The sequence below is a fragment of the Podarcis cretensis genome, assembly GCF_951804945.1.
Source record: "Podarcis cretensis genome assembly, chromosome: 4".
In the NCBI taxonomy this organism is placed as follows: Eukaryota; Metazoa; Chordata; class Lepidosauria; order Squamata; family Lacertidae; genus Podarcis; species Podarcis cretensis.
Window position 1 is genome coordinate 42,984,065 of NC_137173.1, and position 23,878 is coordinate 43,007,942.

The 23,878-nt window shown below is 41.2% G+C and overlaps 1 protein-coding gene across 2 annotated transcripts; it reads right to left on the reverse strand.

The window, feature by feature from the left end:
- Window positions 1-68: 68 nt before the first annotated feature.
- On the reverse strand, window positions 69-22,608 carry PDZK1 (PDZ domain containing 1). Of its 2 annotated transcripts, none has more exons than XM_079974802.1 (10): window positions 22,118-22,608; window positions 21,141-21,199; window positions 15,939-16,150; window positions 14,548-14,791; window positions 6,478-6,614; window positions 4,779-4,974; window positions 3,797-3,993; window positions 2,754-2,942; window positions 1,344-1,643; window positions 69-739 (listed from the first exon to the last, which is right to left on the reverse strand). In XM_079974802.1, the coding sequence occupies exons 3-10, from the start codon at window positions 16,146-16,148 to the stop codon at window positions 680-682; spliced, it is 1,533 nt and encodes a 510-aa protein (XP_079830928.1). In that variant the 5' UTR covers window positions 16,149-16,150; window positions 21,141-21,199; window positions 22,118-22,608; the 3' UTR covers window positions 69-679. The 2 variants fall into 2 exon arrangements, with proteins under 2 accessions (XP_079830928.1, XP_079830929.1); XM_079974803.1 differs by having other exon boundaries at window positions 21,141-21,208.
- Window positions 22,609-23,878: the final 1,270 nt, after the last annotated feature.

The following is a 23,878-nucleotide window of genomic DNA, read 5'->3' on the forward strand; positions in this document are numbered from 1 at the left end:
GGTCAAATGGTAGGTTGCAGGAATAGAATCTTTCACATTCTGTATATCAGATACGCTGCAGACACAGATCAGACTACCGTGAAACAATTTATTTTAAAACTTAAAATGGAATTAATACTGTGAAAGCAACCAATGTAGATATGTTATGGATATGTAGTCCATAACTGATACACTGCAGTGTTTTCAAAGTGTTCAAATGTTGGGCAACAAAGCCTAAAATTAGTTTGTACTAATTTTAAATGACTACACATTAATAGTTGCTTTGGTTAATGGTTCAAATTATATGAGCAATAAATGTTAATAAGAATGATTATTGATTTAATTGGGATATAGTAAGTGTACATATGCATGGTAGGTATTCACTCACCATTTTCCATTAGGAAGCTTTGGCTGCAATCAACACAGTAACATTCTTAATGCATGCAGTCCTGGTCCACATGGAAAAAGCCTGCAGCTTAACAAAAATGAGGTCGGAATCCAGTAGGATCCCTTCCTCACCTGAAAGCCATGTTATCTAGCAGTCCAATCCTATACATGTTTGTTCGTTCAATGGGCCTTTGTTTCAAGTAAGCATGCACAAGAGAGTAGCCAACATTTTCTAAGCAGTAATATTTGTAACTCTGCTTCAGAATACTATTCCCTTTTGGGCACTACCATGGGAAGGTACTTGACCCCGGCATTACAATTTGGTATCATCATCTTCAGAAGCAACTGAGAGTGAAGAGGAGGACGAGTTAGCCTAGAGAGAGAAGAAAACAGCAAACAAGTAAGAAACGCTCCCAGCAGCAGTCTGATCTAGTCTGGAATATTGGCCCAGTTTGCACGAACAAGGAAATGTGCAAATTTCTGGCCTTGTGGTTTGTCTCCTTGAGACAAACCAAGAGCAGGAAACCCAGAAAAAATGGGTTCAGATGTAACACTCAGCCAAACCATAGCTTAGCTCTAAGGAGCGTAGCAGCAGCAGGGCTGGGGGAAGAGTGCTGAGGGCACAATCCCCCCCCCCCCCGGAACTAGCACATTTGCTTGTTCACGCTAAGCCATGGTTTGGCTTAAAGTTACGTGCAAACCAGGTCAGAAGAAACAGCAATAACTGAGCATTATTAGCAGTATAACCACAAGGCTTAGTCATTCTGTGATTTAAGCATAGTCTGAGCATAAGCCCAGCCATGCCATGTCCATAGTTGTTCTGGCCAAATCATAGGACCACTTATTTGCAACCTAGCCATATAAACTTGGAACTGAATACCAGTGATTTAATTTAGGTTTTTGTCCAAATAAGCAAACTTAGGACTGCAACCTTGAGCAGATCCCTTTCCTCAGCCTTTATAAAGAAGGTAACTCACCCTCTCTCGTGGTTCTGGCAATGGTCCATCTGGCTCTGGGGCTTGTATCTCTGTGTAAGCAGGAGGGTCACTACTGCTGTCTGGTGGATCTGCCATGGGGGCAGTGACGGGCATATTCTGGGCCTTGAAGTACTGATAAGCTTCTTCTCCACATACTACTAGTTTCAGCTTGTTTCCACCATCATGGATTCTTGCCACGACATCGTCATAATCTTCATTCTCCACGTTTGCACCGTTGACTTCTATTAAGATGTCATTGATTTGCAGCCCTGCTCTTTCTGCTGGGCCACCCTCCTTTACCTGAAATTATATCGTATTAAAAAGCCAGGCATTTTATTGCTTGAAAGTGGGTGGGCAGAGTATGGTAAGGGGTAGTTCTGACCACTAAATTACTGCAGGCTAGGAAGCTTTGTACACTGTGAAGATAGAATTAATGAAATGCAATAGTTAAAAATAGTGAGATGGCATTTCCTTCCCGGGGGTGCTGCCATTGCTTGCTGTGCTCACCAACCCCACCTACCTGCCAACCTCTTCGCCAACCCCTACTCCCTTTACATCTCACCCACCCATAGCCTACCCCCTCCCAGCTCACCCCAACCTTCCTTTAAATATGACTACAGTGATTTTTAGCTGGGGGAGCTCTTCAGAGAGCACTTTGCCAACCCTCTCTATGAAGCACCACCCACCCTCTTTTAAGCACAGCTGTAGTGATGCTTCAGAGAGCGGTTTTTACTTTTATTTATTTTCACATGTGGATTTAGAGCATGGGAGTTTGAAAACAAAATCAATGGTCACGTTCTTAGCTAGCAGGTGGCACAAAAGAAGTGGTAGCACAGAAATGGATAAGGTCCCGAGAGAAGGTTTGACGTGAAGTTAAAAACGACGAGAATAAGACATCGCAAGATTTGGATGGAATTCAAGTGAATGTCAAAGAAATAATTGGCTGTCGATTTCTGGTGGCAGTTCGTGAAACATCAAGATACTGTGCAATGCACAGGTTTGGGGTTTCATATGCTTGCAGCTGCTTACCATAGCATGAAAAACAAATAGAATGCTGTCAATAGATCAGTGGTGATGAAAAAAATCTGGGGCTTAACAGTACGGAGTAACTGAATGTGATCTAAACAGTTATGGAATGGAAGAAATAATATGAATTGTTTAGAAAACTTTGATTCCTTGTATTTATCAGAATTTGCATCATAAAAGAGGACTGGCGTTGATGTCTAACCTAAGCATGATGTAATATATGCACAGAATGGGTGACTTTTTGCTATAACTGTAATTATATAAATTTAAATAATTTTTAAAAGCTTCTTTCAACTCTTAATATTGTGCATGAGTCTTTCATGCTCCTCCTTGTGGCCATGCAGCAGCAAAAAGTGCAAGCCTGCATATGGATTAGATTAATACCTCTTTGATGAACTGGCCAGGCAAACCTTTGATGGCATTCAGACGGAAGCCAAAGCCACTGGGACCCTTTACCAGATAGCAGAGTCTGGGCTTGTGATGCTCTTTCGCCGTATGACATGTTGGCACTTCAGCTTCACATGGAGATTGCACCGGTGTTGTGTGATAGTAGAGGCATGGGGATATCTTAGCCTTAGTAACCAAAAGGGGGGAAAAAGCATTTATTGCAAAATACACATTGCTACCAAACATCATGTGACAATAAAACCTCCCTCACACATTTTGGGATATAATGAGCAATATTTGCCACTAAATATTTGCAAATCTCTTGCTTCTCTCTTCTGTAATAGCAGATGACACGTTCAGTCCCTCCTTTCCTCCGTTCCCTATATCCTATCAATTTATAAGCACACCGCAGAGAATGATGCAGGAACTTGTGTGGGTGGAATAAACTGGCTCTGACATTTTGACCCTCCAACTGTTGAAGAAAGAGTGAAAATTTTACTCTGCTTTGAGTCATGTCATTAAATACTTTATATCTATTCCCCCCCCAAAAAAAAAACCACAAATAGTCTCCAACAATTTATAACATAAGCAAAATAATATAAATGCATCTATACCTACTTGGTGCCTATATGTTCAGCTGGCAATATTCCATGAATTTTTCAAAAATTGAAAGTTTGCATACAGATAATCAGAATTCTGCACCAGGAAAAGAGGAGCTGGTATATATTTGCTAATTTGGTATGAGTCATTTTGCCAAAAGGGGAGGGAAAATATAGCAATGTAGGAAGTTCCACACCCTGCCAAGCCTTCTCAGCTCCCACCTGTGGCTTCTGAATCTCCGCCAGACTTTCAGGCTAATCCTTCCAACCTAGAAACTTGCTTATAAAAAGAATTAAAGTTGGCATTCTCTGCATATGTTACCAATTTCTATGCTTGCACTATGTAACTACAGCTAGCTGCAGCCATCTGGTTACCCCCATCGTTTTGCTCATCATGTGACTTCCAAGTTAGTCGTGCTTGTGCGCAACTGTGTCTGTTACCATTTTGTACATGGCGTCGGTTTCGTCATCCACCACCAGCAGCACAGTTTTTTCACCAGACTTCCTGATCTTCTCCACGACAGCCTCGTGGTCCAGTGCTTCAACTGACTCTCCATTGACAGCCACCAGGATGTCGTTGTCCTTGAGACCAACTTCGGCTGCAGGGCTGCCAGAATCAATGTCCTTAATTAAGTGACCTGTACACAAAAATAAGAAAGGCCTGTTACTTGGTAAAGTGCCTTAGTGGGTTTTCGTTTAAAACCATACCTGTGGCTTAGGTCTTTTAATGTTGTTTGACTACCACACAAAATGCTGCCTTCTCAAGAAGTGCGAGTTACACTAGCAGCCAAGTGACACTGCAGCATTTTCCAGGTGAAAGAGAGAAATTGATTGGGCTCCAGATTTCTCAGATCCGAATTCTGTTTGATTATAAACTCAGGGAAATCATTTTCTATTAAGAACATTAGATGATCCAGGCTGGATTAGACCAAATAAATAATGCTCTATCCCCACCTGCCATTTTTAAGATGACAGCATAAAGCACATCTGTTCACACAGTCATATTGGGGGGGGGGGTGTCTAGCAGTAATTTTTGCTGCTGCTGCTGTATTACCTTTTACTGAGTGAATGTGATTGTTTATATATTTATTAAATTTGTATACCACCATCTGTAGATCTTAGGGTGGTTAACAGCATAAAATTACAAGAGAAAAAACACAAAATACATAATAAAAACAAGAAAACAACAACAACAAGCAAATAACCCCCCACTCCCTCCCTACAAGCACATTTAAAAGGATGTAGGATGTTAGTCAAAGGCCTGGTTGAAGAAGAAGGTTTTTGCCTGATATATAAATGTGTATTCCACAAATGGAGAGCCGTGGCAGAAATGCGATTTTTAATGAATTTTATAATTTTTGCACATATTCATCACACTTGTATGGGATAAGGTGTTTCATAAATGTAATAAGATAGATCATACCTTTACCATTCTGTTCCATTCTCAGGTAGAATCCATAACCATTTTTTCCTTTTGCAAGCTCCAGCCTTCGGGGTTTGTGGGGTAATAATTTCAAACTTGCCATTTCTCTCCTCAGCTGCATGTTCTGGCTCTTGTAATACTGATCGGTTTCTTTATTTGACACCAGAAACACAAGTCGATTTCCAGACCTCCTCACCTGGTAACGCAGACATACAATGCTTAGAGGTAGTACTTCAGCCATGCCAAACAGTGGGAGAGGGCTGAGGAGCATTTTATATTCAAAGTGCTGATGTGGATGAGGTGACCTTGGAAATCCCTAGTCAGCACAAAACATCTTTTCTGATGGCATTTTCATAAGTAAGGCTTAAATTGTTCTGAACTGCATTTATGAAGCTTATAGTGTCTGGAGTGTATGTTTGATTGCTCTTCCACATTCAGACATGGCCCACCTATTTATTCACTTTGGATCTGAGTACTTAACACTAACACAAATTTTTCAGCACTAAATCTACTACTTATGCAATTTGAGTGGAAGGCATGATAGTAGATAGCTAGACACCAGTCACTCAGCCCTGTGGATGAGCTGGGCTGGGGAAACTATTAGAAATAAGTTTTAGCTGTTAAATACTTTAGAGGCTATGCTGTAAGCCTTGCCTAAAAGCCCTGTTCACACATTACTCACATGGAAGGCACATGGGTATAGGTAGAGGTAAAGGACCCCTGGACAGTTACGTCCAGTCAAAGGCGACTATGCGGTTGCAGCGCTCATCTTGCTTTCAGGCCGAGGGAGCCGCCGTTTGTCCACAGACAGCTTTCCGGGTCATGTGGCCAGCATGACTAAACCGCTACTGGCACAACAGGACACTGTGACAGAAGCCAGAGCGCATGGAAACGCCGTTTTCCTTCCTGCCACAGTGGTACCTATTTATCTAGATGCACTGGTGTGCTTTCGAACTGCTAGGTTGGCAGGAGCTGGGTCAGAGCAATGGGAGCTCGCTCTGTCGCGGGGATTTGAACCGCTGACCTTCTAATTGGCAAGTCCAAGAGCCTCAGTGGTTTAGACCACAGCGCCACTTGCAGAGGTGGGGACCGTTTTTGTCCTGGGGCCAACTTCAACAGATGGCCAGGGCAATCCACCTGTCAATCACCTGTCATGATTAATGAAACTCGGTGGTAGAGCATCTGCTTTGCATTCAGGAGGTCCCAGGTTCAGTGTTTGGCATCTCCAGGTAGGACAGGCCTGAAGAGCAACTGCCAGTGAATATAGATAATACCAAGTAATATGGAGCAACCGTTTGACTTTGGCAGCTTATGTTCCTATGCTTAAGCAGACAGATACATACAGTGGTACCTCGGGTTACAGACGCTTCAGGTTACAGACTCCGCTAACCCAAAAATAGTACCTCGGGTTAAGAACTTTGTTTCAGGATGAGAACAGAAATCGTGCGGTGGCGGCAGTGGGAGGCCCCATTAGCTAAAGTGGTACCTCAGGTTAAGAGCAGTTTCAGGTTAAGAACGGACCTCCAGAACGAATTCAGTTCTTAACCCGAGGTACCACTGTACTGTGATGAGTTAACGCTGGGAAAATGGTTGCCTGCATTCCTTCAGGACCACAATCTTAGATCTGTGGGGGAAAACCTAACCAAAGATTGAGGAACAGGGTGGAGACTGAGGTACTGAGGTTTAGGCTTGGAGATACCTTCTCGACTACTTCCTCATGAGTGTCGTTTTCCACGTTCTCTCCATTGATTTCGATCAGGCGGTCATTGGGCTGCACTCCGGCCAATGCAGCTGGTCCTTGTGGGGCCAAATCTATAATGAACAATCCCTTCTGACCTGGAATAGACAGAACCAGGACAGATCTAAATAACTCGCCATGTTCTGTGTTACTCAGCAATGGCATAAGAATAGGAGCCCTGTAGACTTGAGACGTTTTGTTCAAGGAACATATGAAATGGTAGTAAACGTGTGATCCAACTGGAAATAACCATGTCTTCTTTCTATGCCGCAGGAATTCAAGAGGGAAGCCATTCATCCTCTGAAGCCCAACCTTTCTTTATGCCATGTTCAATACTGCTGTGGGGAGGATTATTATACTTGTTTATGTTGATTGATGATTTCCACCAGCAAGAATAGTTGTTTATTAAATACGACTTGTTTTCCCATTGTTTATTAGCACCTGGCTTATGATTGTATTGCCAAATGTAAGTGCTTCCTGTCTTGAAAGGAACAAGTCAGTTACAAAATGTGCCAGTGACTGCCAGCATGAAACATGGTAAAAATACCTAGATAGAGATCTTTCTTTATACCCTTGGATATAATTTTCAAGAGTTGTGACAAAAAGCAGATATATTGCATCCACCTCAGTTCTCTTGCTGTTATTGTGGAAGACACTTCCATTGCCAGGTACTTGCAGTCATATTATTATTATTAGTTTTTATTATTATTCCACATTACCTGAGATTTTCAGAAGGGGAAATTTAAAATCTTTTGTTTTCTAAAATCAGCTTATCTGCGCCTTCATCAAATGTAGACTTACCAAGCTAAATGTTGTCTAATCACAAAAAGATTTGTATTTCTCACACCCAAAAACATAATTTTAAGATCCCTCACTGAAGAAATTTGGCGACGAAGGTAGCAGCCTAGTTAACCTCGTCTGCTTTTAGATATAGTTTTAAGTAGTTTTAAGTAGTTTTTTTAAACCCTTTGGGGGTTTATCTTTTATCTTATCTTTTAATTGTAATGAGTTAGTGGCTGCGTCATCTCCTCAACACTGCCTTCGCTTTTCTTAGCATTAGCGTTTTATTGTTTTATTGTTTTATCACCGGACTCGAGCTTTAGCCTTGCTGCCTTGCCGCACCCCCCGCCGTGCTTTGGTGCTGTGGAGCTGGGTAGTCTCTTGAAACGAGTGAGAGGGGAAGGAAAAGAGGTCTGGCCTGACTCCCCTGCCGTGAAGGGACCCCGTCACTGAGAAAGGAAAAACTCAAGGTGGGTGATCGGAAACACCGTAAAATGGGGTTGAAACAAGTCCCCGTTCGAGTCCTGTCGGAATGAGTAAGAGCGTCTTCAGCAAATTAGGCTGATAAGAGGCGCAGCTTGAAAAAACCCCCAGCTTCTATCAGCTTCTATCAGCTTCTATCAGTAAAAGGACACTGGGAGCCGACGGAAGAACTCTCAAGCTTTCCTCCCTTCCTTCCCTATCCAGCCCCAGCAAAGCCCTTCTTGTTATCTTAATGTCCGGAGGGTTTACTCCCCACGCCGCCACTCTCCTCAAGTCTGTCCGATAATAAGGAAAACGGGTGACAGCTAATTTATTGCCAACTCCGTGTTATGCTCTGAACTATAAGCTATCAAATTACAAACAGCCACCCCAAATCTTGCCTTAATTTGGACTTTAGTCTACAGCTGGGTGGAGTTTTTGACTTCCTAAGAGACATAGTTTCTGAAACAGGAAGAATAACCCCTGATTGGTAACAAAGATTTACAAATGGTACTTACTAGAAAGAAACGTAAGGACCTGGGGATAGCGACAAGTCCATTGTTCCAGGAGTGTTATGAGAAACAGAGTAAAATCACGCAATACTTTTCACATACAAGGGACAACGAGAATGGAAATGGAAACGAGCAAAAGATGGCTGAGATGATTGAGTCGAAGCAGGATGAGGCCCTTCTTTTTTCCTCTGCTGCTCAAGATCACTCAACCTTCTCTAGAGGAATACAGGACTCGGAGAATAACAACCAAAATAGAAATACAATGAGCCTGGCCCATGAAATAGTCTTGGCTGAGATATTATCCTCAGAGTTACAGGAAGAAACCCGAAACTCCCAGAAAACCCAGACTTCATCTATGGGCTCCCAGACGGAAAACAATGACTGCTATCCTCAGGACTGGCTGCTCTCTATAAATCTGGATCTGGCAGCTATGAAAAAATATTTAACAATAACAAATGGGCTGCTCCTGACACTAGTGGAAAATTATTCCCTCCAAGCTAAAGGCTCAGAATCTCATGGTGTTGACCCACCAACCATCCCTCAAGAGTCAGAATATACAAAGCAACTAGCAACCAGCAAGTGCACACAAGGATCATCAGTGGAAAATCATCTATACCAAGGAAAGGACATAGGGTTGTATGTCTCTGTCCCTAAAACTGAATCTCCTACCCAAGTAAATCAAAAGAAGCGAGGTATCAGTAAGAGATCTCATAAGAAGAAAGCTGAAACTAAAAAGAAAAGTAAGAACATAAAAACTACAAGGAAATCTGTCATAAACCGACGTGCATGTAAAGTATGCTGGAAAAGACTATATAAGCTGATTCCAACAAAATCAAAAATAAACTCTAACAAATCTGCTACACACGGCAGCAGAGAGAACAACAGTGTGGATCCAGGAAAAAAGATCCAGCTGAAGTCCTTGAAAGAAACACCATTGCTGCCCAACAAAATAAGTGAGGTAACGGAATCACTACCCGGGTGCTCTATGCTGAAACCTCAAGGACCCATAAATATTAAAGAAGACTCACCCCATACCATTGATTATGGCAGATCTCAAGATGAGCCAGTAGCAGGGCAAGATCTGTCCCAGGATAAAGGATGGAAACTGATACTGGCAGATAGGAAGTTGGCTTTTCTAAACTACCCGAAGCCAAAGGGCTTCCTCACACAGAAAGAACGCTTGGTGCATTTTGTGAATACTTTAGATGATATGCTGCCAGGGAAAATAAAATTAAATGACATTATCTCAGTAGATTTCATATTCTACAATGGATACTCTCTGCGAGTGATTGCCTCCTTCAAAGATCAAAACTTGGCTAAATATATATATAGATCAAGACATTTGCTGTTAAAGAAAAGGATAACGGTAACAAGATATTTTGAAAACAGCACATGTTTGAATTTGTTTTCTGATGATCTTACGACAGCTGAGATAAGATTTACTTGTAAAGCAAAGGAGGAGAGAGGACACTCAAAAGACAAACTGGAACATACTGAGCAAGGGTCCCTGAAACTAAGACAGGAGATGAGACTGCCTAATGAGGGGACTGATAACTTCTATCCAGAAGAAAAGGCATTAATAAATCAGTTTGGATTGTTGCCTTTCCTTGCCCAATCTGAGATCTTGGGAAGATTGGAGACCCTTAGAAATAAGCTAACAGAGATGAATGTTCAGGAAAAAGTGAGAGAGAAAGATCCGGCAACGGACCAATTAAAGAAAGAGAACCTCCCTGAAAAAGCCAAGACAGACCCCATGAAAGATTACTCCTATAATACCTCTGTAACTGCAGAGATAAACCTGTTAACAATAGATCTAACACAGAGCGCAAGGGACAACAACAAACTACCATCTAAGAAGGAAACCATCCCTATGGCAACCATGAAAGACTACCCTTACAATATCTCTGCAGCTGCAGAGATAAATCTGACAGCAACAGATCTAACACAGTGTGTAAGGGACAGCAACAAACTACCATCTAAGAAGGAAACCATCCCTATGACAACTACAACGCGCTCTTGGACTAGCATGAGATACCTGGATGAGGATGAACTTGGTATCAGACAAATAGAACACCCTAAGGTAGATTCGCCAAAAAAAGGAGTACTGATCACTAATGTTAGCACGCTGCACCCTTCAATCGATTCCATTGAGTATCTGGGTGATAATACATCTATGGACATTGCCAAAATGAACAAAATTCAACCAATAAATAAAAAGATAGGCCCTAAAAACCTTTTAAAGGCAAATTGACTAAGATCAACTTTTGGCAAGACAACGTGCAACCTTGCCCTGCTAACTTGGAATATTGCAGGTTGGCAAAAGAGGACTTCTGACCAATCCTTTGTTAAATATATTCAGAGACATGACATTGTGTTTCTCCAGGAGACCTGGAGCACAAGTGAAGTGGAGTTAAATGGCTTTTCTGCGTTCTCCCTCCCAGGTCTCTTAAGTACTAGAGGGGGGCGAGTTAAAGGTGGGTTAGTTACTTTAATCTCAACAAGGCTAAGGGCCATATTTAAAAAACTAGACCCACTAGACCATCTGGCCACAGCTGTGCAAGTACAGTGGAGAACCCACAGCTTGCTGCTGATTAACGTATACCTACCCCCACAAAGAGAGAAAAGATTGATAAGAAATACCTGGGCTCAGTTAGAACAGTATCTTGACAAACTATCAAATCAATTTCCTGATGCCTCTGTAGTGGTGGCAGGCGACCTAAATGCCAGAACTGGACAATCTGATGAGGCCTTGTATGCCCATTTCCATGAAACAGCCCCCATTATAGAGGAAGCCTACTTAATACCAGCTAGAACCTCCAAGGATAAAGGCTGCAATTATGCCGGCTTATGCCTATTACACTTGGTCAACAAGTTGGACTTGGTTATACTGAATGGCCGTACTGAGGGGGAGAAGGTCGGAGAATTTACATTTATATCTAATAATGGCGCCTCCACAATTGATTATATAATCGTGTCGTATGATCTTCAAAACAAAGTTTTGGAATGCAAAGTGGAGGAGCGCTTAGACAGTGACCATCTGCCATTAAGTGCACTCGTAGTTGCGGGAAAGGATTTATCCTGCGCTGAGAAAATCGAACATTCGAGCCCTACAGCTTTGGAGCTCAGATATTCTCGTATCAGATGGACAGATGAACTGCATAAGGAAATTTCAAGTAGGCTGTGTTCAAAGGAATTCCTCATTAAGAGAGATAACCTTATAACTTCCTCAAGCCATGAATTAAAAATAAATTTATTTCAGGAGTTAATTTCACTCCTTCAAGATTCCCTGAAGGAAAAAAGGAACAGGTCAAGTAGGCAATCCTCAGTATATAAAAACTCCAAACCCTGGTTTGATCAAGAATGTCAGGACATGAAGCTAAACTTACTGAAAAAATACAAAAATTATAGATCTGCCAACTTACCCCAACTCCCCACGGTCTGGTTTGAAGATAAACGAAATTATAAAATCCTGATCAAAAACAAAAAACTCCTGGCACAGAAAAGAGAATGGAAATGCCTAATAGATGCATCCAGAGAGAGAGACTCGGCCACCTTCTGGAGAATGGTAGCAAATGGAGTGCGATCTACCTCCTCAGAAGTGGAGTATACTATACCTGCAGGGACATGGGAGGCATTTTTCCAATCTTCATATTCAGCTCTGCCTTTGACACAGCTACTAACACAGTGTGAGGCAGGTGACGAGTGGCCTCCGGTGTCGGTTGCGGAGGTCAGGAGGCTTATTCAGGCACTCAAACACAGAAAAGCCCCGGGAGCAGATAATATCTCTCCTGAGCTTCTTAAAGCCAATATTGACTGGTGGGCACCAGTCCTTGCCAGCCTATTCACCAGCATAGATCAAACAGCAATAATACCAGAGGACTGGGGATTGGCAATCATCGTTCCCATATTCAAGAAAGGCTGTAAACTTGATCCAGCCAATTACAGACCAATCAGTCTCTTAAGCATCATCAGCAAACTCTATGCAACTCACTTACGTGAAAAGTTTGCGGACTGGCTGGAACGGGAGCACATCCTTAAGGAAGCCCAGGCTGGTTTCAGGGCACATAGATCAACTCTAGACCAAGGACTGGTATTGCAACATCTAGTGGAGAAATACACCTCAAAGAAAGGAGGCTCCCTCTATGTAGCCTTTATAGACTTCAAATCAGCTTTCGATTTGATACCCCGGCACAGACTTTGGGAAAAATTAAATGCCACAAACATCGACAGACGTCTTTTGCTTCTCATCCGTAGATTACATGAAAATACTCGGATCCGTGTTAGATGCGACCGTTATGGGAACCTATCAAAGGAAATCCAAAGTTTCCATGGTGTCAAGCAAGGCTGTGTTCTTGCCCCTATTCTATTTAATTTCTATATAAACTCTTTAGTCGGAAAGATGGAGGAAGCAAGTACTCACCCCCCAAACCTAAATAATATACCAATCCCAGTCCTTTTGTACGCAGATGATGCGGCACTTATTTCCTTCTCTTGTGTGGGCCTAAGAAAACTTTTACGAGCTCTTACAGAGTATTGCGAAGCTGAAGACCTAATAATAAATTACACTAAATCAAAAATTATGGTGTTCTCCAAGAGAAAACTCCGACATAAATGGAAAATTAATAACCAACCTATTGAGCAAGTAACATCTTTTAGATACCTTGGAATAATCTTTGATGAGAAGGGATCTTGGTGCCATCAGATTAAGAATTCCATTGTAAATGCGCAAAGATCTTCTAGAGCTATCATAAGATTCTTCTACAGAAAAGGAGGTCAATATGTTCCTGCTGCCTCCCAGGTCTTTGTCGCAAAAATACTTCCACAACTGATGTATGGCACCCAGATATTTAATTGTCAAAAACTTAAGTCCCTGGAATCTGTACAAACTAAATTTTACCGCTCCCTACTAGGGTTACCTACCTGCGTTTCCAACGCAGCCATTAGGCTGGAGGTAGGTCAACTCTCTATTAATGCCAGGATATGGATCTTGAAGATTCACCTCTGGCTAAAACTTATATTTTTTCCAGTGGGAGTGGCTCCATTGACTCTATTAGACCCGTTTCAGTCTAAATGGAGAGTGTCGCTTTATGAAAAATTGAAGGGCCTGGGGCTTTCCTCACAAGAACTTATAGCCTCAGGTTTTGAAAAGGCTAAAAGGATGGTGAGCCAGCGAATAGGAGATGCAGAGCTTCAGGATCATATGAGCAAGATAGATAAATATCCAGCTATCCAAGATTATGGAAAAGGGTTTAATCTAACACCATATTTGCTGGATCTACAAATCGCAAAATACAGGCGGGCGTTTACCCTTACCAGATTTGATGTACTGCCATCTGCCTTACTAAAGGGCAGATACGAGGGCAAACCCTATGCTGAACGAGTTTGCCCATGTGGTCTGAAAGAGGTGGAAACGGCTTCACATGTGTTGCTACACTGCGACCTTTACGGGGATATTAGGTCACTGTTTATCTCCCCCATCGTTCAGAAATTTCCAGGTCGATCTGAACTTCAGCGGCTGAAAATCCTACTAGGAGATAAAAACCCAGAAGTAACACTGAAAGTGGCCAAATTTTCTGCGGCTGCGATCAAGCGGAGGGCATTAGCTGTAAAAAAGTAAAAGACTTGACCCCTGGATAAGCCCCCTTATCTTTTAAGCCTATACATATATTGCAGTGCATAAATGTGTATATGTGTGTGTGTGTGTGTGTGTGTGTGCATGTGTGTTGCTTTTTATGTATAATTTTACAATTTTTTTTTTTTTTTTTTTTTTTTTTATTTTTTTAGATTGACACCATTGCTCCCTTTGTAAACTATTGTTGTTCCATGTTTCTCTGGTCTATGACCGTAATAAACTCATTCATTCATTCATTCACCCCCTAAAATGCTACACTCTGCTGCCCCACATCTCATTTAATTGGAAAACCATGCAGATGTTGTGTGATGTGTGAATCAGCTGTAGGGGGAAAATGTATGTGCTAGCCTGTCCCTGTAGCTGAAATGTTTTCAACCAAAGCCTTTATATTTCCAGAAGGTTTGTGCTGTTCCTTCTGGCACTTCAGCAGAGTTTCAGATTAATTCGAATACCTTTTCATTTCATTACCATGAGAACTCACAATCCAAATAATGGTCTTCAACAAAGGGCTTGGGAACATGTGCTTTATATGAAAGCAACATAAAGAAATTGTATTGAACTACCAAGCCCACCACCACCTCCAGAATGCATACAATGAATATTATATAATGCTACATGTGCATTGTCTATGCTTATTGTTCTCACCTTCCATTGTCTTCAGAGAGAAGCCATAGCTGTTTCTTTCTTTCACCAGATAGCAGAGGCGGGGATGTGCAACTGGGCCAGATTCTCCATTTGTCACAAAAGTGTTTTCTGCTTGCTGCTGGACTGGTAATGTTTGACCCAACTCTTCAAAATTGACCCCTTCCTTATGTGCATCTTCATAAGATTTTTCATCCAAAACAAGGAATGATACAGAGTCCACACTTTCCCTAACCAAATCAGCCACCTGTATGGGGCAGAATGAGCATTTCAGTAGTAATCACAGGTAGTAGTAAAATAGCTCATCTAGGTATTTCCTGTTGCCTTGTACAAGAGGAGACCTACTGACAAGAGGAGACTGGAGATATTGGGGACAAAATAGAGTAGTCACAATCCAGGAATCCCATAAAGTTACCTCTGGGTGCCCATGCTGGAAGTGGGGAAACAGAAAACGTTTGGTGTAGCAAATCTCTAATGATATATTTACACTACAGATACAAATGGGTTTAATAGTCAATTCCTCTCTAGGAAACTGTAGTGCTGTGAGTGGAGACCTGCAAGTTATATATGCCCAAAGGTTCCAGCCCTATGCACATGGGTTACCCAGGAGTAAATCTTATTAAATGTAATGGGACAAACATGCCACAGAGAGCAGTTCAGTCTGTATAAACTGCTTGCCAGTTAAGGCTGCTTTCAATATTAAAAGGCCCTGCTGCATGTTTCATGAAAAGAGAGGTTGCCTATGGCTTGAAGCATGGCCTTTTTAGTCATGGCCCTGGAGCTAAGTCCTGAGGGCCACATTCACCCTTGGCTAACCCCTCAGAGGCCACATGTCCACGATGGGTGTGACTAAAAGTTGGTGGAGCTATCGCATACTCTCATACTCCCTCTTTTTGTTGATGTCACCCAAACTGGTAGGATCTTAGGTGGGCAGAAAAATTGCTGGAGGGGCCAGATCAGGCCACCGACCTGCAGGTTAGCCACCCCTGGGCTAAGGAGTCATGTCCCTCATCGTAGTTAGCTCAGTCGGTTAGAGCATGGTGCTGATAATGCCAAGGTTTCAGGTTCGATACCCATATGGGCCACCAGCATTGCAGGGGGTTGGACTAGATGATCCTTGGGTCCCTCTTCCAACACTATGATTTTATGATTTAGAAATGCCTTTGGGAACTGCCAGACTTTTAACAGAGGAGACAGGCAATTGCTGAATTGCACATGATCAAGGTGGTGGTGCTGATGGTTATTTTATCAGTTTAAATCAATGTAAGGCACCCTGAGCTTTTTGAAAAGGTAAAGATTTTAAATTGATGAGTCCGGGGTCAGGCCGCATGGTGTACCAATATTTCCTGTTTGTCTGGCAGTAGAAAGGGCCCCCAAATGAAATTGTTCTATACCGTTCCATGATCTTCTTTGTCTACAAAAATCCCATTGACCCTCAGGACTCTGTCTCCATCTTTCAGGCCAGCCTTCTCAGCTGGACTCCCCTTTGCCACATTCCGGATCAGGTGCCCTGTTTTATATTTCTCAAGGCGCAGACAGAATCCATAGTTCTCTGCCTCTTTTCTGGTCAGTTTGCATTCCCTGGGCCGAAGAGGAGACATCATTTCTGTCACAAGGGATAAAAAATATATATTACTCTGTTGGCAAAGATGCTCATAGAAGGAAAAAGAGCCTTGTTAAGGAAAACTAGTCCAGTGAAATGAGCCAAAGAAGGTGCTCATAAAAGGAACCAGGACAATTATAGAAATACAGAGACAATTCCAGGTTTTGATTTTTTTGTGGGGACAGAGAAGAAGATACTGATTAGTCTGGATTATTTTTCTATGAGAGATAAATTGATGCCCTGATTATTCATAGCACTTTAGCAAAAATTTTCTTTGAAAATACTATGTAGACATCACACATTACTAGAATAAACGACACAAGCTACTCATTAATGATTTTTTTTTTAATGGTTTGTCATTCCCTCTCATTTGCACATAGCAACTCACACTTGGTTCAGGCCTCTTGTACAGCACAAACACATATTGACTGAATCACCAACTAGCCAAGGCTATCACAGGGTTGGCGAGGACCACAGCATCTCTTACAGTGACAGCTTAGTTCCCTCATTTGTGTATCCAAGGGGCAGTGGGGCCATGCCACTGATCCTGCTTTCAAAGCCACATGGCATCTCTCAGCTGTACTCCTGATGTCCACATGCCACTCATGGATGTCTTTAGGGGGGAAGCCTATGCATGTTGGCTTCCCCCCTGCAGATAACTATAGATAACACACAGAAATCGGGGATAGTGTGCAGCTTATTCAGCAGAGCCAGCAGTGTGAGCCCAGTGTGAGAAAGCAAATCTTAGGCATATGATGAAGTATGGTGAAAGAAAGCATAGAATTCATAGGCAGGATTCCACAAATCTGGCCGCCAGAACAAATGAATGGCAACCATCCCTCCATATAGCACAAAAAATCCTCTCTCTTTTCCCAGAGTTCCTATACAGTAAATTGAAGAGGGCTTGAGAAAAGAGGCCTTTGAACTGTTGTTTGGAAAAGGTAAGAAATAACAGGAGTTCTGCTCAATGTGGATTACAAAATTGTTGCTGAAATCATGGCTAAAAGATTAAAAAAGGTATTGGTAGAAGAAATTCATAAAGATCAAGCGGGCTTTCTCCCGGGGAGACATTTGTCAGATAATACAAGGAATATAATTAATATTTTAGAAAAATTACAAGTGAATATTAATACTAAAGCAGTTTTGATATTTGTGGACGCGGAGAAAGCCTTTGACAACATTTCTTGGAGCTTTATGAAGAAAAATTTACAGGGAATGGGGGTAGGCCAAGGTTTTGAAAATGGTATAGGTGCAATTTACTCAGAACAAAAAGCAAAATTAATTGTGAATAATGTAATTACAGAAGAATTTAAGATTGAGAAAGGAACACGACAGGGCTGCCCAATCTCCCCATTGCTTTTTATATCGGTCCTGGAGGTTTTGCTCAATATGATTAGAAGGGACCAATTGGTTAAAGGTATACAAGTCGGAGCCAAACAGTATAAATTGAAAGCATTTGCTGATGATTTAGTCTTGACATTACAGGAGCCAGAATCCAGTACTAAAAGAGTATTACAATTAATTCAAGAATTTGGTCAGGTTGCGGGTTTTAAGTTGAACAAGCTGAAAACTAAGGTGTTAGAGAAAAATCTAACAGTGATTGAGAAAGAGAGCTTTCAGGAGGAGACAGGATTAATACTGGTTAAGAAAGTGAAATACCTGGGGGTTAATATGACTGCTAAGAATGTGAATTTATTCAAAGATAACTATGAAAAATGTTGGATGGAAGTGAAAAAGGATCTAGAAATATGGTCAAATTTGAAGTTATCATTACTAGGCCGAATTGCTGCGATAAAGATGTATTGCCAAGGATGTTGTACTTGTTTCAAACATTGCAAATTTTGGACAAGATGGACTGTTTCAAGAAGTGGCAGAGAGACATTTCTAGATTTGTCTGGCAGGGCAAGAAGCCTCGAATAAAATTTAAGATTTTAACTGACGCTAAAGAAAGAGGGGGATTTGCCCTGCCACACCTGAAGCTTTATTATGAATCAGACGCTTTTTGCTGGCTGAGAGATTGGCTGCTTCTTGAAAACACGGACATTTTGGATTTAGAAGGTTTTAATAATGTTTTTGGGTGGCATGCATATTTGTGGTATGATAAGGTCAAAGCACATAAAGCGTTTAAAAACCATATTGTCAGGAAAGCACTGTTTAATGTCTGGATAAGATATAAGGACTTGCTTGAAAATAAAACTCCAAGGTGGTTGTCACCAATGGAAGCTAAGGCTCTGAAAAAACTCAATATGGAGGCAAATTGGCCGAAATATTGGGAAATTTTGGAACAAGAAGGAGACAGATTAAAACTGCAGAGTTTTGACAAATTAAAAAACAAAGTACGAGACTGGCTTCATTATTATCAAATAAGGGAGACTTACAATTTGGATAAGAAAATTGGTTTTCAGGTGGAAAAATCAAAATTGGAAACAGAATTGTTAGATCCTAAAACTAAGAATTTGTCAAGAATGTATAACTTGCTGTTGAAATGGAATACACAGGATGAAACGGTTAAATCTGTTATGATTAAATGGGCACAAGATGTTGGACATAACATTATTATGGCTGACTGGGAACAGTTATGGACCACAGGTATCAAGTTTACGGCATGTAATGCCTTAAGAGAGAATATAATGAAAATGATTTTACAGGTGGTACATGACACCAGTCAAGCTTGCAAAAATTTATCACTTGCCCGATAATAAATGTTGGAAATGTAAAGAGATTGAAGGTACATTCTTTCACCTTTGGTGGACATGCCCAAGGATTAAGACCTTTTGGGAGATGATCTATAATGAAATGAAAAAGGTATCTAAATATACCTTCCAGAGAAGGAAACCAGAGGCCTTTCTCTTGGGCATGGTCGGCCAATTGGTGCTAAAGGAGGATAGAACTTTCTTTATGTACGCCACAACAGCAGCAAGAATACTTATCGCAAAGTATTGGAAAACACAAGATCTACCCACCCGGGAAGAATGGCAGATGAAGGTGATGAACTATATGGAACTGGCTGAGATGACTGGCAGAATCCGGGACCAAAGAGAAGAGTCAGTGGAAGAAGATTGGAAAAAATTTAAAGTCTATCTTCAGAAATATTGTAAAATTAAGGAATGTTAGAAAGATGTTGGAATAAAATTATGTGGTTTTAGCAGAAAAGATATGAAGGATTAAGCAAAAATGAATTGGTGAAAGAAGAGAATGCAAAAGTACAGTATATTAAGATAAATTATTAAGATAAAAACAAAGCTGGAAAGGATTTGCTGAAATATCTAACTGAACTAGAATACAAAAATGGGAGGTGCAAGGAGGTCAAGGAAGTAAGCGAATGAAAGCAAGTGATGTAAAGGCTTGTTTTTTTTCTTTGGTTTTTTTTTTCTGTTCTTGGATGATGTTTGTTTTTTATGTATTGTTCTTTCTTTTTCTTTTTTGATTGTTCTGTTTTGATTTATATTTTTTGTGTTTTTTTCTGTAACCTTTAAAAAAAATCCTAATAAAAATTTATTAAAAAAGAAAGAAATAACAGGAGTCTCTCATGCACGCTGCTTGCAGGTTTATTTATAGTAAAATGCACATTCCTTTCTAGGCAAAATGCCTACTTCAAGGCAGCTTATCGTGTTTTATCTTAACACATCGTAACTAAATGAAATGGAACAAAAAATTAACCACAACAAATAAAAACAGCAGGGGGAAAAACAATCATAGGAAAATCAAAGAAATACACAAACTCAAATAACACATTTTTCAGTGGCCTCTTAAAAGCAGGCAATTGGGGGGGGGGGCAGCCGGATGAAGCTCTCTGGGGCAAATACTTCATAATCCAGATGCCACGGTGGAGAAGACTCTCTTTTTCTTATTGACTACACTTCTATTAGAAGGAGTTGAGGGGACAACCAGAAATGGAACAATATTCTCATTGGGCTCAGGTGGGAGATCTCAGAGGAGAGATGAGCTCTTATTCTATTTGAGGTAAGGGTAAAACCTCTTTACAAAGCCCAGTGCTAAGTGAAAGACTAAGTTCTCTGCCTGAGTCCTCCCACAGTGCAAGGGTAAGGGATAGGTGGTAACCACAAATAATTGCTGGCTAATAAGCTAAGTTAAATTCTGCTGAACCTGTTCCCCACTCCAGAGGAGCAGGGCAGCTTAGTAATGATGCTGCAGTTCCAGTGCTCTGTAATAATTGTGTACTTTGCTCACCCCTGCTTTGCTGGTAGTATACTATAATCTAGATGATGTAGTTAATATGTAAAGAGATGATGGTTAATGAGTGGAAGATTGGACTAAGTGGCATTCTGCTTCCCTGCACGTATTATTCTTGTCATTCTAATTACCACTGAACAGCTGATTCCTGGCTCCCTAGTCATATTATTTAATAAAACAAATACCTGTAATTTTTTATATAAAAAAAGCTCCAACCACAAACTAGCAGTTCTAGCTTAATACAAACCCACTTGCTTGACAAGTACTATCTATAGGGTCTTCCAATGTTTTGTTGAAGGTGGGAGCAGGATCACCCCATGGGTCCCACCTCTGCCCTCTACAAATGTTCATCATAACCTGTGCGAGAGCCCAAATGCGATCAGGAACAGAATAGACAGGGCCCTGTAATGCAAGCAAGCTCATTTACAGGTGTGCATAGGCTAGGAAGCCAGCAAGTATGATCGCACTCCCCTATGATCTATACACGGTCAGCATAATGTGTGCTTATTCCTTCTTTTCATAGCTAATTTGCAATAAAAGGGGCACACACTTTTAATAAACATAGTGCAATCAAATTTGAGAAACTCTAAATAAATAAATAAAATTTCAGCATGTGGAATCAGATGGATTCCAGTGATTCTTATCATTTGCATATATATTACACATAAGTTTCTAGCTCTCAGAGTTACATGAAAGTAATAAGGCAGGAACCTTGACCCAAAATCCAGCAATCATTTAAAAAACAACAACAACAACACACAACAAAATCTGAAGGAGAGGAGTCAGGGAAAAAATTTACCTGCTTGTGTAGTTTGCCCTCAGAATTTTCTTCTGCAGTCTCTCATGCTGCTGTACCAGTATGCACAGCTACATTCCAAATGAACAAAGGTTGATTTAAAAGATGATTTATTTAACAGGCTTCTTTGCATTTGTTCGCCTTCTTGATAACCAATCTTTTCTCCACCCCCACACCTCTCAGCTGAGCATTGGGCTTTCCTCAGAAACTTTGGATTCCTCCTTAGTAATGCATCACAGGTGCCAAGATTCTCACATGGATCACAGCCAAGAGCAGCCACGTGTCTCACTCTGAATTAAAAGGACAGCCCAAGTCCGAATTAAAAGAGCCCTAATGGAGAACAGGGGCCTTGAAGTTGCACATCAATATTTGGCACCGGGATAGGTGCCGGAACAGGCACAGCAGTTCAGAATGTCCCCCACTATAAGACTATTATTGTACTTCAGTTTAAATTATTGTAGGTCTCTTTAAATTTGCATCTACACATATAAACTATGCTGTCATCTTTCATCCTATTTTTTTTTTTGGGGGGGGGGGGGTTGATGCAGGCCTACCAATGGTTGACACCCACCCTTCCTGTTTCCTCCCAGAGCTGAGCGGGACCAGGGATACTGCATTATGGACCTAAGACTTATGCAGAACTGGTCTCGCAGCAAAGTAATTCATCAAAAGCATCTCATATAAAAAAAGGATGCAGACAAAACGCAACCTGGCTATATCATCAGGGCTGAATAATCCAAGGCCCCGGCCTACTCACAGTCATGACACTGTATCTTTACTCCCTCTTTGCGGATCAAAGTATACCCCCCAAAAGGGTAGGCCACATTCGATCTCACATATCTAGAAATGATCACACAACAGCATGACATTTGGCTCTCCCACAATAAGAGCACCAATATGCATTCGTAAGATCAGCTTTTCGTTCGCACGCTCAATCATATTTTGAAATGTTGAATATAATAAAACGAGATACCCCATACCTTGCCAGAGTGAGGCCTCTGTGGTCTCTTAACTGGGGAGGTAATATCTGGCTCCAGGACCATAGCACTGCTTGGATGAATCCACACTTGCTCTCGTTCCCTTTTCCAGCAAAGCTACTGACCTAATTCCCATGAAGCACCTGTAAACCTTTAGGGCTTATCCAACGCAGACTTAAACTGGCTTAGTGGTGATTTCCTCTGGACAGGGAACCTGGGAGGAATCGTTCTGCAAGAAAAAAGCAAAGGATCTTTAACCCAGAAAAGAGAACCAAAGGAGTTCTTAAGTTCTGCCTTCAGGTAGTTGTCTCTGTAATTCCAATCACTATGCCACTAACAGAATTATTAGCCCTACAATCTCCAGGATCCTTGGGGAAAAATGAAACTGGTTAAGCTGATATAAAACCTATATGCAATAGATTTGGAGTGCAGAGATGCCCTTCGTTTCTGCTCCAGGCTGGAAGAGGGCAGGGGAAGTAGTGGCTTGCTTAACGCCATGAAAGTACAGAGTGCTCTGACAGACAGTGTTGTAAAAACGGAATGAAAAGAAATCACCATTAAGTGCTGCAGAGTGATAAACAAGGCACAGGCAGTAATAGCACAGAGCAGTTATTAAAAATCTTCCTGCTAGGTTAGGCTCATAAGATCAAAGAAATTTAAGCATTGCCAGCTTCTTCAGAGATTTCTAAGGAGGGGCTGTGGAAAAGTCAGTTTAGAATGCTTTGAGATTACAATCTGTTTTGCTAATCCTGGAAATTTACCTGCCTATTTTGTTCCCCACACTCTGAAACCTAGGCTGTGTACATACCCCATGCATTTAAACCATCTGTTGTCCCCCCTACAAAAACTCAAATACTGGGAGTTGTAATTTGTTAAGGGTGTTGGAAAATCAAACTCTCTCTGTGTGTGTGAACTACAGTTCTCATGCACTTCAAATGTGGTGTAAATTATTTATTTCACAAAATGTATGTGCCACTTCATTGTGAAAAGCCTCAAAGTGGTTTACAAAAAGAATAAAGTTATCAATAAAAACAACTACTTAAAACAGTCAAAAAATTTAAAATCAGTGATAAAGTAAACACAGATTAAAACACACATCAATATTCCACATCTTCTAGTCTAAATCAGAGGTCTTTCTTCATGTGCCCTCTACATGGCTTTTTAAACTGTTACAGAATCATAGAATTGTCGTGTTGGGTGGTAACCCTGAAGATCATCCAAGCCAACCCCCTGCAATACATGAATATCTTACTAAAGCATCCATGACAGATGGCCACCCAACCTCTGCTTAAAGGTATTGCTTTGTTTTTTATTATTGTTATGGGTTTGCAGGAGGCAAAGATCCCCTAAAACGTCTGGGTACCACTAATTTCTAGAGTTAGTAAATGTTAATAATAATAATAGATTATTTCTACCCCACCCATCTGGCCAGGTTTCTCCACCCACTTTGGGCGGTTTCCAACATAAGGTTAAAAATACATTAAAACATCAGTCATTAAAAACTTCCCTAAACAGGCTGCCTTCAGATGTCTTCTAAATGTCAGATAGTTGTTTATTTCCTTGACACCTGATGGGAGGGCATTCCACGGGGCGGGCGCCACTACCGAGAAGGCCCTCTGCCTGGTTCCCTGTAACTTCGCTTCTCGCAGTGAGGGAACCCAGATGCAAGACAGCTTAGCGGTGTAAAAATGCAGGCTGAAATCTGTTTCTTGGCCTGGGGAGAAGAACCATCATGTAGTAGAACGGAAAGTAATGGTCCATTGA